The sequence below is a fragment of the Saccoglossus kowalevskii genome, chromosome 9, assembly GCF_978046115.1.
Source record: "Saccoglossus kowalevskii chromosome 9, keSacKowa6.1, whole genome shotgun sequence".
Lineage (NCBI taxonomy): Eukaryota > Metazoa > Hemichordata > Enteropneusta > Harrimaniidae > Saccoglossus > Saccoglossus kowalevskii.
The window spans coordinates 35,947,181-35,964,479 of NC_140649.1; the positions used below are offsets into that span (position 1 = coordinate 35,947,181).

A 17,299-nucleotide genomic window follows, 5' to 3' on the forward strand; every position below is an offset into this window, starting at 1 on the left:
AAAGAAAATTTGCATACAATTAAAATAGCAATGATTCATATTATTTTACATGTAAACCTAAACAATCTATGACAAGAGAGGTGGAAACCTCAAAAATGTTGATGGGTGGGATACCTGACTGTGTTTGCGTCTTACCTATAAATCCGGCCGGACAACTACAAAAGTAAGCACCAGTTAAATCCTGACATGTACCGCCATTCTGACATGGGTAACTCAGACACTCGTTTATTTCAATGTCACATAGTTCACCTACAGGAAATGCCAAATTCACTGTTAGTAATGACTATGATTTCAAAGTCAGGAAAAGAATTTAAAATAAAATAAAACTGTTCATCTTGAATTATAATTTGGTTTGATTACAGAAGTTTCCTTATAAAGCAATTCAAGCATAAGTCATTGTTTACTGTGAATTCATTTCATTTCAATTTGGTCATTGTTGACATATTTTTTTTCCCAGATCTTTTCTCAAAAACTATGCAATACATTAATTTTATAGGTTGTCATGGCAGCCAGGGAGGACTTCTGATTACAAAGATGATAGATGGACAAATAATCATCCATACTATATGCTCTGAGTCCATTGTGAAACAGTGCAACTAAAATGATAATTTCAGACATAGAAAAGATTGTTTTACATGCATGCAAAGATACAAGGAAGGAACCACAAAAAGGTTAAAGGTCACCTTCCCCCTTGGTGGGAAACACTGGTATTAAGAATCTGATTTTACCTTCAAATCCAGTCACGCAGGTACAAACAAAAGCACCAATCAAATTCTGACAAATACCACCATTTTGACACGGGTCACTCAGACATTCGTCTATTTCAATGCCACAGAGTACACCTACAAAAACCAAGGTTTAGGATGAGATTTAAAGACAAATCCAGGGATTACACAGATAATAGAGAATACATTATCGCCTGGGAGTATTCAACACATTTAATAGGTATTATCTTGTCGTCAGGGAGTACTCAACACAGCTGATGGGTGTTATCTTGTTGCCATGGTCACATGACACAAGAAATCAGGCATTCACATTCTTGTCTTGTTTCTGACTGCAACAACAACAGTAATTCTTTTTTTTTCACTTAGACGGAATAAAGAATTGCAGTATTTGTTCTATTAGTGGCACATGGTATACAATACATGCAATTGTTGGTTGTTGGAGATGCGCTTCTAATAGAGCAAATATAGTTTGCATTATTATTAATCTAGTTTGGTAATTAAAATTGAAAAATATTTTGCAGTGCTCTGTCTTACCTTCAAAACCAGGTGCACAAAGGCATTCAAAGTCACCAGATGGTATAAGTACGCAAGTCCCATCATTTTCACATACAGTAACTTGACATGGAGACAAAGTTGTTAGTTGAGGAGCTGGCGTTGTTGGTAGAAGTGAAACCTGACATAGAGCACCTAAGAATGTAAAACAAATGTTAAAAGCCTAGGTATACAAATGTACTACCAATATGCTATAGAAGTTCTTTGGAAATCACTGAAGTAAACAGCTCATGACAAGTTCCGGTAAAGTCATGTTTTCTTCAAATTACAGGTCGATTTTGTCATACCAAAGTGGATGTACGCACTATGAATATCACAGCAGTGATCATATGTTATACAAATGTATTTTTAACGTTAAATAGTGTATGAATTGAGATTTTGAGGAATAAAAGTAAATAAAACTGATTAAAAAACATGCTACTAAGCTTGAATAATTAATAGCTGTCAATCAATGTCAAATGACATTGAACCGCTGAAACAAAGTGCGTCATCTAATCTTCACAAACATTTACATTAGTTCCTAATGTGTTTTTCATTACCATATCACATAGTGGATTCAACAAAGAATGAAAATTGTATTTGCAAATTTGAAAAGTCGCCACAGAGAGTAAACACCCCTAGTTGTTTTTAAAGAAATACTGTTTAGTATTGTTGATTGTTATGTTCGAAGTGTGTATACATAGTGATCTAACGATGCATTGTTGTTCAAGTGATGTTTCGTTTTGATTTTTTTTTTGTGCATGTTGACTGAAACATGTAGAGGACCAAAATGAGGCTTCTATTCTTACCTTCAAAACCTGGTGGACAGCGACACTCAAAGCTACCAGTTGGAAGAATTACACATGTCCCATCATTTTCGCATATGGTGAATGTACACAGTGACAAAGTGGTTGGCTGAGGGGCTTGTGTTGTTGCCGCCATGAATTGACACAAATCACCTGAAAAATATGAAACAATCATTCATAGTAAAGCCTCTACTTTGTATATGTTTGTTAGCTATTTGTGAAAGAACTTTACAAATATATATCTTTGGTAGTGAATGTCTCATTTAATAATTAATTGGTTATCAAATCTCTGTAAATGATCACTGGCAGTTATGTAAAAATTATTGGTAGTTATACATGTAAGGTGAAAAATTAATTTCTCAAGTAGAGAGTTGAAGTGCTCAGACTGATACTTGAGTGATGTGTGGAGACACTGCACTCTCATTGTCATAGAAAAGCCAAGGTATGAGGTAGTTTACAAGGCATGAGGTAGTTTACAAGGCATGAGGTAGTTTACAAGGCATGAGGTAGTTTACAAGGCATGAGGTAGTTTACAAGGCATGAGGTAGTTTACAAGGTATGAGGTAGTTTACAAGGCATGAGGTAGTTTACAAGGTATGAGGTAGTTTACAAGGCATGAGGTAGTTTACAAGGTATGAGGTAGTTTACAAGGCATGAGGTAGTTTACAAGGCATGAGGTAGTTTACAAGGCATGAGGTAGTTTACAAGGCATGAGGTAGTTTACAAGGCATGAGGTAGTTTACAAGGCATGAGGTAGTTTACAAGGTATGAGGTAGTTTACAAGGTATGAGGTAGTTTACAAGGCATGAGGTAGTTTACAAGGCATGAGGTAGTTTACAAGGCATGAGGTAGTTTACAAGGCATGAGGTAGTTTACAAGGCATGAGGTAGTTTACAAGGCATGAGGTAGTTTACAAGGCATGAGGTAGTTTACAAGGCATGAGGTAGTTTACAAGGCATGAGGTAGTTTACAAGGCATGAGGTAGTTTACAAGGCATGAGGTAGTTTACAAGGCATGAGGTAGTTTACAAGGCATGAGGTAGTTTACAAGGCATGAGGTAGTTTACAAGGCATGAGGTAGTTTACAAGGCATGAGGTAGTTTACAAGGCATGAGGTAGTTTGGTATATGCTTTGCATCAGTTAGCAGTGCTAAACTAAATACTAATTATAGACGTAGAAAAGCTTGTGTTACGGTGACTAACACATTGTCTTGCAAGCGAGAGGCAAAGTGCATATCATCTGCACATGTGATGGAATATAATTGCTATTGTAGGTAATTTGCATACAATCTGCATAAATTTGTTATTATATCGGTACTTACAAATACATGTATGCAAAGGTATAAGGTAGACACCACAATAAGGTTAAAGGGTTCCCCTTCTAGTAGGAAACATTGGTAATATAAATTTTACCTTCAAATCCAGTCACACAGGAACAAACAAAAGCACCAATCAAATCGTGACAAGTACCGCCATTCTGACACGGGTTACTCAGACATTCATCTATCTCAATGTCACACAGTACACCTGCAAAAAACAGGATTTTAAAATTTTTAAAGTCAGGGAGTAAGTTTGACTATCATGAAATCACACCCTTGAACAGTTAAATTACAATCATTTTTGATTAAAGCACAAAGCAGTACTGTGTAATCTGTATTAGAAGCCACGGCTTCTATTAAAATGGTACAATGAAACAGAGGGGATGCGGCTTCTATTGGAGCATCTACACATATGAGAAATGATGAATTTTGGGTTCTCAGTTATTTAAAAAGAATTAGTGCGACTTCTATTAGGGATGGGGCTTCTAATGCAGATTTTACGGTACTTGATAGTATCTAAAATGAACAAGTCATTGAAAATGACACAGTCCCCATTAAATTTTTGAAAGTTCTCTTCGTGCTCGTCATATTAAAGTGGAGGGGTTGTCGTGAGTGTGTCCTTGAAACTTGAGTCCCAAGTGGCATATACAACAGATTGTTTATTTACATCAAATTCGAACATGTGTTGCGTGATGACCCCTCAAGTTAAAGACATAGCAAAGAAAAACATAGATCACAAGTGAAAGCATGTTCAAGTTATCATATTTTAAACAAACAAGATGGCTGCCAGTTGGCCATATTTGATCAAATTGCAAATTGAATTGACATGTACATGTATCCATTTATGACATGCTAAATATCAATGAAAATGATACATGGGTGACAGAGATATAGTAATATGGCCAAAAATAAAAACGCCATTATTCAGCCATTTTGATCTGATTATGAAACACACTGATATGTATGATGTATGTGCCAAATACGAATGAAAATGGTACGTAAATTGTGGAAATATAAGAGTAAGGCCAACAAGTCAGATGGCTGTCAATCGGCCATCCTTGACCAGATTTTGAAACAAATTGTCATGGACATGCATTCTAACATGTATATAAAGTACATGTATGTGCCAAATTTGAATGAAAACTGACAGAGCACATCCAAGAAACCGCATAAAAAAAAAAAAAAATGCCTGCCAGTCGACCATCTTTGATACAATTGCAAAATAAATTGTCATGGACATGTATCCTAACATGTATAATCTATGTACCAAGTTTGAATGACAACTGACAAAGCATGTCCAAAATACAACATTTTCAAAAAACAAGATGGCTGCCAGTCGACCATTTTTAATTGAATCGCCAAACCACTGCATGTGCATATGTCCCACATAAGGTACTGGGCACATGCAAAGAATGAACAGAATCTGTCTACAGGATTCTGAAATATGACTCTGAAATTCTTACTTAATTTTGTCATTTTGGCCAATACAGATAGTTTCAGATGTTGCTTTTAGTTTTTGACCAAAAGGTTTGTCAATTTTTATCAACATTTCATTTGGAGAGAAGCAGACTGTAACACAATTATTTCGTTGATGGTGCCAAAAGTTGACATTTGCATTCAAATAGGTAAAGAAATCTATTTATAAAATTTCTCTACTGACATGAGGTATGAGTGGATGCATAGTAATTTTCTTGTAAAGACAAGCTGCCAAATCCCTCCACTGACATGTGGGCATATGTATGAAGACTCAAGGGCCATATGATCATTTTAGAAGAAGCATGGCAAATGTAATTTTCACAACAATTAATATTTTGTTTTGTGATTTTCAAATTCAAAGAAGCAGTGGAATGGCACATGTACATGGGCATTGTCATATCAACTGGTGGGAACTCACCTTTTTTTTTGACATTGGAAGGGTTAAGATAACATTGATGCCAGGAAACTATAAAGTGGTGTGACTAGAATCAGTGTTGATAACAGTGTTTAATAACATTTCTGGGGTGAGCACATACCAGGTGGTGACAAAAATTACATGTGTAACATAAGCAACAACAATCATACCTTGAAATCCATCAGTGCACACACATTGGTAACTGGCTATACCATCAATACAGGTACCACCATTTTGACATGGCTCACTGAGACATTCCACAGATTCCATCTCACAGTTGTCACCACTATACCCAGATAAGCACTGGCATTCATATCCATTATCCTTATCCAAGCATGTACCACCATTGGCACATGGAATGCTGGCACACTCATTTATATTAACTGAGCAATCACTACCTGTAGAAATATACAACAATGTTATCCTGGTTGTTAATAACAGAAATGAGAACTTTCATCATTTTATGCATTCCATATTCACAGCTTGCAATACAAAGCCATGAAAGTCAAATTTACATAATGCCATGATCAAAGTAATTTACATAATGCCATGAAAGTCAAAGTAATTTACATAATGCCATGAAAGTTAAAGTAATTTACATAATGCCATGATCAAAGTAATTTGCATAATGCCATGAAAGTCAAAGTAATTTACATAATGCCATGATCAAAGTAATTTGCATAATGCCATGAAAGTCAAAGTAATTTACATAATGCCATGATCAAAGTAATTTGCATAATGCTATGATCAAAGTAATTTACATAATGCAATGAAAGTCAAAGTAATTTACATAATGCCATGATCAAAGTAATTTGCATAATGCCATGAAAGTCAAAGTAATTTGCATAATGCCATGATCAAAGTAATTTGCATAATGCCATGATCAAAGTAATTTGCATAATGCCATGATCAAAGTAATTTACAGAATGCCATGAAAGTCAAAGTAATTTGCATAATGCTATGATCAAAGTAATTTGCATAATGCATTGGTCAAAGTTATTTCTTTGCAATATAATTGTGCATACTCATCTGATTATTAATGTCAAATTCTTTTATTGGGAATCTACTTTATTGGAAAGTGGAATTTCCTAATATAATTTCTAAAGTTTTGTCTATAATGTGTGGTTGTGCAAATGTCTATGAATTTCAACTCAGTGATTAAACAGTCAACTGATGTTTGATGTAATTGTATCCAAAAAGAAATTACAACTATTTGGCAAAAACTAGCAAAGAAATTCGTAGAAAAATTCATAAAAATAATTAAAACATTCATCAAAGTATGGCAAGCATAGCAAGTATTACCTTCAAAGCCAGCAAGACAATTACAGGTATATCTATTGATGCCATCAATACAATCACCATTATTCTGACATGGGGTACTTGCACACTCATCTATATTTGTTTCACAGGATAAACCTAAAATAAAAACATGGCAATCTGATCATTTATGCACATGTACATGGTGATCCTGTTATGTTTAACCTTACCTGAGGTTTATCACAATTAACATATTCATAACAAATAAATAAATAAAACAAATAAAGGCTACAAAAATACTACATTTTTATTTTATTAATACATGTATTATATTTTTTCAGTTTCCAAGAAGGTGTTTTCTCTCAGGTCAGTATTAGAACAGTATCATGAATACAGATAAGAAAAATCTAAGATAGTTTCCATGATAAGTTTACTTCACAGAAATGAATGCAAAATGTTCACTTTACAAAAAGAAGCAAGTGAAATCAAAAATAGCAACAATGGTGGAATGATCATGGCTACCTGGTAATTTTCATAAAAATACATAATATTCAGCTTATTTGTATAAAATAAACGTTTTATTTTCCCCCAAAATATGGGTAGGTAGGGTTACTGAAAACACAAGATTTATTTTATTTGGCCCTTCAGAAAAACTTGATGCTCATATTGATTTTTGATTATTTGAAAGAATAATTCAGTGAAAATGAAATCCAGCGAATATGTACCGTTGTTCCAATATTTTACATTCAACTCTGCAAAAATCAATGAAACTAAATTCCATACAAAACACCCAAATAGTCTATTCAGCGAAAATTAATTCCAGCAAAAATAAAGTATTTTACAGGAGTCCTAGAGATGCCTCCACTCTGTATCAGCAGCAGCAAATTATAGTCAGTTGAACTAAAATGAATACATATTCAAGTTTGAATCTGAGACTAATTTCAGCCACCAATGTTCCCTATGAGATTGACACCCTATTTTGCATAAAATTACCATAACAATTGATTCCCTGATGTGTTATTTTAATACCAGAAGAATCAATAAGAAGGTCAGTGTTAGTGGATGGCACAATAGTTGGTTGAGAACAAGGATGTAGTCAAATCTGTGTTTGTGACCATCTCTATACAAAAACCACCAACCTATAAATAAACACTGTTTTGTGTCTCTTGGGTGGTCCCTATAAACATATTTGACTGTATTGTGAACTGAAATGTATATGCATCTTACCTACAAATCCACTGAGACAGTTACAAACATAAGCACCAATGAAATCCTGACATGTACCGGCATTCTGACATGGGTTACTCAGACACTCATTTATCTCAATGTCACAATATAGACCTACAAAAAAACAGAATTTTACTGTTAATTTTCAAAGAAATTAAAAACAAAAATTAACAAAAGAACATTGTCATTATTTTCCATCATCATGACGTAATATTATTTATAAACATGATCAAAGTCGACAAGAGATATCAATTTCTCTCTATCATCAGTCATCATAATTCATCTCTGTATTTTTTATTTTGAAATTATCAATAATTGTTTCATATTCCCCATCCAATTTTGCTACTGAGATAGATTTTGCAAAGAACTTGGCAATGCACTGTCTTACCTTCAAAACCAGGTGCACAAAGGCATTCAAAGTCACCAGACGGTATAAGTACGCAAGTTCCATCATTTTCACATACAGTAAACTGGCATAGTGACAAAGTGGTTGGCTGAGGAGCTGGCGTCGTTGGCCGCAGTGAAATCTGACATAGAGCACCTAAAAATGAGAAATAAATATTCACTGTGAATTCTTGATCTCCAAGGTATCTTTACGGAAGTAATAGAGTTTTCCTGGTAGTAAAATACATAATAAATATATTCCCAGAAAAGTTGTTCATTTCAACCTATATATTTTATGAAAGCTCAGACTTTAATCAGGTTATATCAGGCCTTGGTTTGTCACATAATCATAAGTAAATAAATCCATTATTGAGACCATGAATCAGTATTGTGTAGAAATTAAAAAGGATATTGAAAATGTGTGAAGCAACATTTTGTAGCTGCTTGCAGAAATTTTAGGACTTAATGAATGAAAAATATTTTATAAACTTTTCAAATTTCAAATAAAATTTGGATGTTTACAATAAACAATGAACACACTCAGGATTTACATGTATGTTTTCCACAATCTGCACGGCACCAGGTCAGAGAGTTTATAATAATAAGTAATTCGTTATTGACACTGTGTCTTACCTTCAAAGTCTGGTGGACAGCGGCATTCAAAGCTTCCAGTTGGTAAAATTACACATGTTCCATCATTTTCACATATGGTAAATGTACAAAGTGACAAAGTGGTTGGCTGTGGGACCGACGTCGTCTGTTTCTGCAGTTGAGTGGTTTTTTCAGGTGATTGTGTTGTAGGTTGAATTGTCTGTAGTGGAGGCTGTGTTGTCTGTTGTGGGGGCTGCGTTGTCTGTTGTGAGGGCTGCGTAGTTTCTTGTTGTGGTAACGTTGTCTGCTCTGATGGGAATGTTTGAGGTTGCATAGTGACTGTTGTAATTACGAGCGGAATGGTGGGCTGTGTTGTAAATCCTGGAGAATTGTTGCACGTTCTACCCACATTAGGTGGCACACAGTCACATGTAAATGAAGCCACATGATCACCATCTCTCGCATATGCAGTACATGTCCCGCCATTATTGCATGGGTTAGGAAGACACGGATTTGCTAGTGAGAAAAATTGTAACAGATTTTCAATTATTTTTCCCCCCAGATGCCACTTACATGCAAATAGGTACAAAGTCAGGTCAGCACTGTAACCTAACCTATCCTGATAAGAGACAACAATGCTCAGCTAGCCTAACATGGACAAACTGTGGACACTCAATCAATTTACTTTAATACCTGCTTCTCATCATTAATGAAAATGACTTTGGGAAAACCATGGTTAGGGGATTACCGTCCACACCCTGGTTGACAACATTGTGATAGTGAGGTACAAGTATGTTGACACAATGAAAGTAGATACACAGACTCATGAAATGACTTTGGGAAAACCATGGATAGGGGATTACCATCCACACCCTGGTTGACAACATTGTGATAGTGAGGTACAAGTATGTTGACACAATGAAAGTGGATACACAGACTCATGAAATGACTTTGGGAAAACCATGGTTAGGGGATTACCGTCCACACCCTGGTTGACAACATTGTGATAGTGAGGTACAAGTATGTTGACACAATGAAAGTAGATACACAGACTCATGGAATGACTTTGGGAAAACCATGGTTAGGGGATTACCGTCCACACCCTGGTTGACAACATTGTGATAGTGAGGTACAAGTATGTTGACACAATGAAAGTAGATACACAGACTCATGAAATGACTTTGGGAAAACCATGGTTAGGGGATTACCGTCCACACCCTGGTTGACAACATTGTGATAGTGAGGTACAAGTATGTTGACACAATGAAAGTAGATACACAGACTCATGAAATGACTTTGGGAAAACCATGGATAGGGATTACCGTCCACACCCTGGTTGACAACATTGTGATAGTGAGGTACAAGTATGTTGACACAATGAAAGTAGATACACAGACTCATGGAATGACTTTGGGAAAACCATGGTTAGGGGATTACCGTCCACACCCTGGTTGACAACATTGTGATAGTGAGGTACAAGTATGTTGACACAATGAAAGTAGATACACAGACTCATGGAATGACTTTGGGAAAACCATGGTTAGGGGATTACCGTCCACACCCTGGTTGACAACATTGTGATAGTGAGGTACAAGTATGTTGACACAATGAAAGTAGATACACAGACTCATGGAATGACTTTGGGAAAACCATGGTTAGGGGATTACCGTCCACACCCTGGTTGACAACATTGTGATAGTGAGGTACAAGTATGTTGACACAATGAAAGTAGATACACAGACTCATGGAATGACTTTGGGAAAACCATGGTTAGGGGATTACCGTCCACACCCTGGTTGACAACATTGCGATAGTGAGGTACAAGTATGTTGACACAATGAAAGTGGATACACAGACTCATGAAATGACTTTGGGAAAACCATGGATAGGGGATTACCATCCACACCCTGGTTGACAACATTGTGATAGTGAGGTACAAGTATGTTGACACAATGAAAGTGGATACACAGACTCATGAAATGACTTTGGGAAAACCATGGTTAGGGGATTACCGTCCACACCCTGGTTGACAACATTGTGATAGTGAGGTACAAGTATGTTGACACAATGAAAGTAGATACACAGACTCATGGAATGACTTTGGGAAAACCATGGTTAGGGGATTACCGTCCACACCCTGGTTGACAACATTGTGATAGTGAGGTACAAGTATGTTGACACAATGAAAGTAGATACACAGACTCATGAAATGACTTTGGGAAAACCATGGTTAGGGGATTACCGTCCACACCCTGGTTGACAACATTGTGATAGTGAGGTACAAGTATGTTGACACAATGAAAGTAGATACACAGACTCATGAAATGACTTTGGGAAAACCATGGATAGGGATTACCGTCCACACCCTGGTTGACAACATTGTGATAGTGAGGTACAAGTATGTTGACACAATGAAAGTAGATACACAGACTCATGGAATGACTTTGGGAAAACCATGGTTAGGGGATTACCGTCCACACCCTGGTTGACAACATTGTGATAGTGAGGTACAAGTATGTTGACACAATGAAAGTAGATACACAGACTCATGGAATGACTTTGGGAAAACCATGGTTAGGGGATTACCGTCCACACCCTGGTTGACAACATTAGTTGCGTTCACGCACAGCTCCTTAGCACGGGCTAAGAGGTCAAATTCCTTAACCCGTGCTAAGAAAACGTGCGTGAACGCTTAGCACGGGCTAAGGAATGCTAAGTACGGGTTAAATCTGATCCGAATTTAAGACGCGGTCTAGATCTTAGCACGGGCTAACGAAGTATGCGCGAACGCTTAGCCCAGGGCTAAGCGCCCTCTGCGGCGACCTTTGGGTGTGAAAATTGTCCCATGTTCGTATAACGACACTATTCCACCAGTCATTACTCCGCGCTCGCTTCCACACTAATCGGATCACTGTAGTAGTAGAGCGTACAGCAGCTCCAATCGTAGACAAAATAATTTTGGTTTGCTGTCTACGACATGCATTAATAAAACTCTGTATTCTGTCACGACCGTTGTATACTGTTTATGTGCATCCAAATAAGTTGGGTCCGTCTTCTCTCGCGTTCCTGTGCACGTCGTTTCAAATTTAGAACGAAACATGCCAGCAGCAGAAATAGAACCTTGCGCGTGTCATCCATTTTTCGTTCGTAAATAGCGGCTTACCAAAGGTCACCGACTAATGGCACCCCTTAGCCCGTGCTAACGACTGGCCCTCCCTGTGCGTGGACGCAATTGGGTCTAGCCAAAATGCAAATATGCTAGATAAGCCTAAATCAGCTTAAATCTTAGCCCGTACTTCGTGTAACGTGAACACAACTAATGTGATAGTGAGGTACAAGTATGTTGACACAATGAAAGTGGATACACAGACTCATGGAATGTGCTTTTGATAGAAAATCTGCATTATACATGTACTAGTCACCTTGTCACTAGCACTGCACCATAACTGGGAATGTTAATTAAATGGCCTGCACATCTTGTGTATATTACGGTACATGTATACAAATGTTACTAAATTGATTAATGGAGTAATCAAAGCATCCAAGCAAATCTAAAAAAACAATTAATCCTCAGTACATATAGGAAAACTTGTATTTAGGCTGAAAATAATCAATTGTCTATTAATTTGTATTATCACTTTATTTTTAATTTAAATCAACGAATGACTGACAGTCATTTTCACAACTCAAATGGATGTTTAAAACTGCCTCTTCATCAACTTTTAGATGAGAATTATAATTAAACTATATTAAATTAATCATATTCTACAAATATTCATGATTATTTACATATATGTATGTATCAACTGAGAAATGTTAACAGTATACCAAGTAATTATCAAATGCATGATTCCACAAGGCACTTCTATCAGATGCATCACCATAAAATGTCAATTGCATAATGAAATCTAGTCTTTCCTTTTCTTATACACCCGTAAATGCGGTTTAAAAAATATACAGGAGAGACAACTGTAACGAAGTCTTGGAAATTGATGCTTAGTACAAAACGATTTGTCAAACTAAAAAAAGAAAAAGTCACCTCCATCACAAGTTGCGGCGGATTCATCTTCTCCATTTTCACAGTCTATTCTTCCATCACAAGCCCATGTGACTAATATACATGTACATGACTCATCACCACATGTTAGGAATTTAATGTTGCCTGACCCAGGACATGGATCACAGGGAAACTGAGCTGAAACAGAAACAGAAGGTAACTGTTAAATATATGTAAAAGTAACCATATAGATATAGCAGTAACATGGCAAATATACGAAATATACCACTAATAACACTCAGGTAGTATGCAAATGACATGTATACATGTATGAGAACATGCAATGAGAACAGTGAGAATAGTAAATATGACTTGTTGTTATGGTAATAACTGAAAAAGTAGACTAGGTCAAATTTTGTTTTTCCTGTATCAAATATCATTTTCTTTGTTCTTGCTTACAATACTAATATTTAATTTTTTTTAGCGTCTTCCTACTTTGTACCAAATTCTTGATAACCAGTTAAAATTCATTCAGCTAGTATCACTGAAATCTTGTGTGATTTTTCAGGATTGTTCATGTTTGGTGAACCAATATTACATGTAGGTGAGGCTGAAGGATATCGGGACCACTGTCAGATTTTTGTATTTTGTCTAATTATCTTTTCATATATTAACCATTAGGGGTGCTAAAGTCAACTACTAGCACTATCCACAAAATAGTTCCATTCATAGTCTGCTCTTTTCTACATAAAATGAATTTTTAATTTTGTGATCAAAAACTAGAAGCAATGCTACATTTGGTCCAAAATCAAGATTGAATTAAGTGGAAAATTACAGATAAAGGGAACAAGTTTACCCAAGTAGGAAAAAAATTGTAGCTCAAAGGCTTAATAAATGGAAGCTGTCATCAATTATTGCCATATAACATTCCAAGAATAATTAATATGTTAAAGGATAATTATTTTACACAGCTGGCCTAACTTTTTATTAAAAATTATATTCATGACTGTTTTTCCCCCTGAAGTACACACATGTATTTGCCATCAATGATGCCATACATTATTATTTTTTTTATAAACTGCGCAACTTTTTGCCACCAAAATATGTCCGAAAATTGTTTTCATGCATCCATTTCAAAAAACGTTCATATTCCTGAACACAGTTCATTGACCTGGGGTTCACTTTTAATGTCACTGTGGTTGGTGCTTTGATGACATCTGAAGACTATGAGAATACGGTCGCAGAAAATGAAAACTGATAATACTGCATGATCTGATGAAGATTACTTCCAATATATGGTGCAATCTGAAATTGCATACAAAGATCAATCAAGTTGTCATCTTGTACTGTAATTTCTGAAAATAGCTTGCAATGATTTATTGGTTATCAGCAATTTGCTGGTATTTTTTTCAAATTACATTTTGTATAATACTAATTTCATTCAATCATTTCAGACAAAGGGCCTAAGTGTTTCAGTTAAATTTACTGTTTTACACCCAAAATACGACAAATAACCAAAAAGGTCACATGACGCTAGTTACCACTATGACAAAATGTCCTAAGCTATTTTTGAGACAACTGCGGTGTTGGATTTTTTGGAGTGGGATATTGAAATTAATAGTATTCACTTGGACGTACAGAATTATTCAGCTATTAAAAGAACATTGTCACATTTGTATGCTCAAAAAATATAAAAAACAAATGAATAGAACATTCATTTTTTATAAACCAAACAATATGTATCTGGAAGAGGGGTTTCCTTGTTGCTAGGAAACAGACTGGCAGTGGAAAAGTATCCCACATAAGGAATTTACCAATTAGGGCATTATCAGGAAGTTTTTTGCATTAATATTCAAAACCTCAAGGTCTACATCATATACAGTTGTATAAACTCTAACAATATTTCATCAAAGATAAAGATTAGATTACTCCAAAAACGAGGGCACACTCATTCAAAATGAGGAAATCGGGAGACCATTCATCACTACAAATGTGTAACCTCTGAGTGGTGTACACTAACAAACTATTTACTTTTCTAAGGTGTTCATTTACTTGTCACATTTCTGACAGGAAGCTGACATCAACATTATACGCATGGCTTTCAATGCCAGAATAATGGTGCGCTAAACAACCAAATCTCGTCTAGGAAATAATAGCTTTTGTATTACGGAACAAAATGATGTCACAAACAATATAGGTCAGTAAGGTCAAAAGTAGTAAGTCTTTTGTTGACTGAACACAACAATATGCAAGTACCATGTACATGTATAAACAAGTCTGCTAGAATGATAACTATGAGCGAGTTATAGTAAGTCTTACCAGTATTTAAAGTGCCTGTGAAATGGCTGCTATTTTCACGCCTAAAATTATCAATTGGTACATAAATATTATTAATTTTTATGTTTCTAAGCATGAATTATTTTTTTTAAGTGAAAAAATGTGTTTTAAACTCAGTCTATGGCAACTTTATTTTTGTGTATTTTAAAACGAAGCTCCTCATTAGCTTCTCATTTGCATACATAAATTCCCCTTGTGACGTCAGAAGGGGAAGTCGCATGGCAGCTTGCATTGCCGATACGTGTAAATAAGGCAAATTTCTTTTGCAGTTTTCTCGTCTTTGACTATATTGTCACTTATGTACTTGTTCGTCGAGGAAGAATGGACCATAATGAACACATAGTATCAATTGTTGTTGCATGAGGTTGAGTTAGATGTCCGTTCTGGTGTAGCTGGTCACCATGATCGTCACCGACACCGGCGCACGTTTGTACACTGTTGCTGGACAAAATAGGATTTGACGTCGGAATTATCTCGTTATTTAGCAGGTTACTAGGCACGTCACTACACTGTTTTATTTCATCGATCGTCTGAGTAAAACTTTCAAAATTAAAATAAAAGAGAACATATTTTGACATTCTAAACATTAGACTATAGTGATCACTATAAAATAATTAAAAAAACGACAAATCACAGTTACTAAATAAATGACAGCCGCGTAGAAATAAATTGACATTTTGTTGAAATAGGTGAACGCTTCGGGTCACGGTGAGGGCAAGTGCGTTAAAAGCAGCGTTTAATTGGATAACAAAAATAATCGAGATCGACACACATACAGATAAATTCAGAGTGGATTCGAGTTAGCGTGATCCATGGCGTGATTGTCGTAATTATAACATCGTATTAAAACTTTATTTGGTGAAATACATTGACCAAGCCCGGATTCTTATTTCATAAATTATTACGCAGATCAAGCTGCAAGCATGGAGGTATAAAAGAACAGAGGTGTGAATTTGACATTCAACACCAATCACCAAACAATTCAGAAACTTTTAGCCTCCGAAAATGTTTGTCTGACGCTTCGTTTTCGTGTCACTGTCAAAATTATTGCTACCTTTTACTTAACAGTGACTAAATGGTCTCTATAAAACGATAACCAGGATCGCAAAAAAGTCAACTGATTTGAAACACTTGCCGGACGTCTCTCTCTTTTCTGAAATCCGCCTCGGTGATCATGGGCTGGTCCGGAATCTATTTATTTCAAAAGTGTTGCGCCAGGTTTACGTTGTCGTTGTTTCTCTTTAAACCTAGTCGTTTTTTTATGGACGAGGACAGTTTTTCCCAAAAAGATGAATCTAAGGTTAAGTGATGTCGCACCTTCGGATCGATTAAAAACGTGTGAATACTTATACTACGACTATACGTTTCACTGCAACTGCCCACAACACAACATCTAAAAACTGTCTCTCAAAAAAAAAAAAAAAAAAAGAAAAAAAAAAAGAAAAAAAACGCTGACCGAAAAGTGTATCTCGTTTAAAAGTACTGTAAAATGACTAATTTTCACTGGGTTTAAATTTCACTGATTTACCATTTCAGGCATATTCAGTGGGTTTTAAATTCACGGTTTCGTCATTTAGATAATGTGTTCTATGCTAAATTGTACATATTCACTGTGTTTTAATTTAGCGCATTTTTCCAGTCAGGGAAATAAGCTAAATTAAAACCCAGTGAATAATTACCCCCTTTACAGTATACTGAACGGCCAGTGTTATTACGGCTCAGGGGTATGACTTCCTCTCACATTTTATCATTTGGTGGCGCACTTTCGGCGAGAGTCGGAAATCCGGAAACAGTCGACCGTTTAACGATAGGTGGGCGTGGCTACAACACGAGAAATATCCCAAATTTACTTGGATACGAGTAATCATTTTCAGCAAAAAAATCAATAACTACCCTTTTCAGTGGGACACAGATCTAAAATGGGATCTAAAACGCGAGGGTGGGAATTGCACAGGCACTTTAACTGTCTACTATATTTCAGCTAAAGCGACAACTGTTGTGATTTTTTGTTTAAATATAACCACATAAAGATGGTCAAACCTTAATAAAATATTGTTTTAGAAACAATTGCATGGGCAAAGTGAACCTACGCAAGTCTAATGTTGCATAAAATCTGATGTGAAAATTAGGGTAGATGATTGTGTAGTTGTCATTACCTTGATGGGGACTATAGAAAATTATAATGCACAACACTTTTTTGGGGAATGACACATAAAATCAGTGAGAGGCGGTCAG

At 35.9% G+C, this 17,299-nt stretch overlaps 1 protein-coding gene across 1 annotated transcript in view; it reads right to left on the minus strand.

Moving 5' to 3' along the window:
- The window catches only part of LOC100375739 (uncharacterized), a 70,592-nt gene that overhangs the window by 49,114 nt on the left and 4,179 nt on the right, over window positions 1-17,299 (minus strand). The window contains exons 2-12 of the mRNA XM_085504084.1: window positions 12,770-12,925; window positions 8,773-9,246; window positions 8,144-8,296; window positions 7,756-7,869; window positions 6,574-6,687; window positions 5,442-5,669; window positions 3,475-3,588; window positions 2,066-2,215; window positions 1,260-1,412; window positions 729-842; window positions 136-249 (exon numbers count right to left, since the gene is read on the minus strand). Of these exons, the coding sequence (XP_085360210.1) occupies window positions 136-249; window positions 729-842; window positions 1,260-1,412; window positions 2,066-2,215; window positions 3,475-3,588; window positions 5,442-5,669; window positions 6,574-6,687; window positions 7,756-7,869; window positions 8,144-8,296; window positions 8,773-9,246; window positions 12,770-12,925 (1,884 nt within the window). The remainder of the gene's footprint in view (window positions 1-135; window positions 250-728; window positions 843-1,259; window positions 1,413-2,065; window positions 2,216-3,474; window positions 3,589-5,441; window positions 5,670-6,573; window positions 6,688-7,755; window positions 7,870-8,143; window positions 8,297-8,772; window positions 9,247-12,769; window positions 12,926-17,299) is intronic.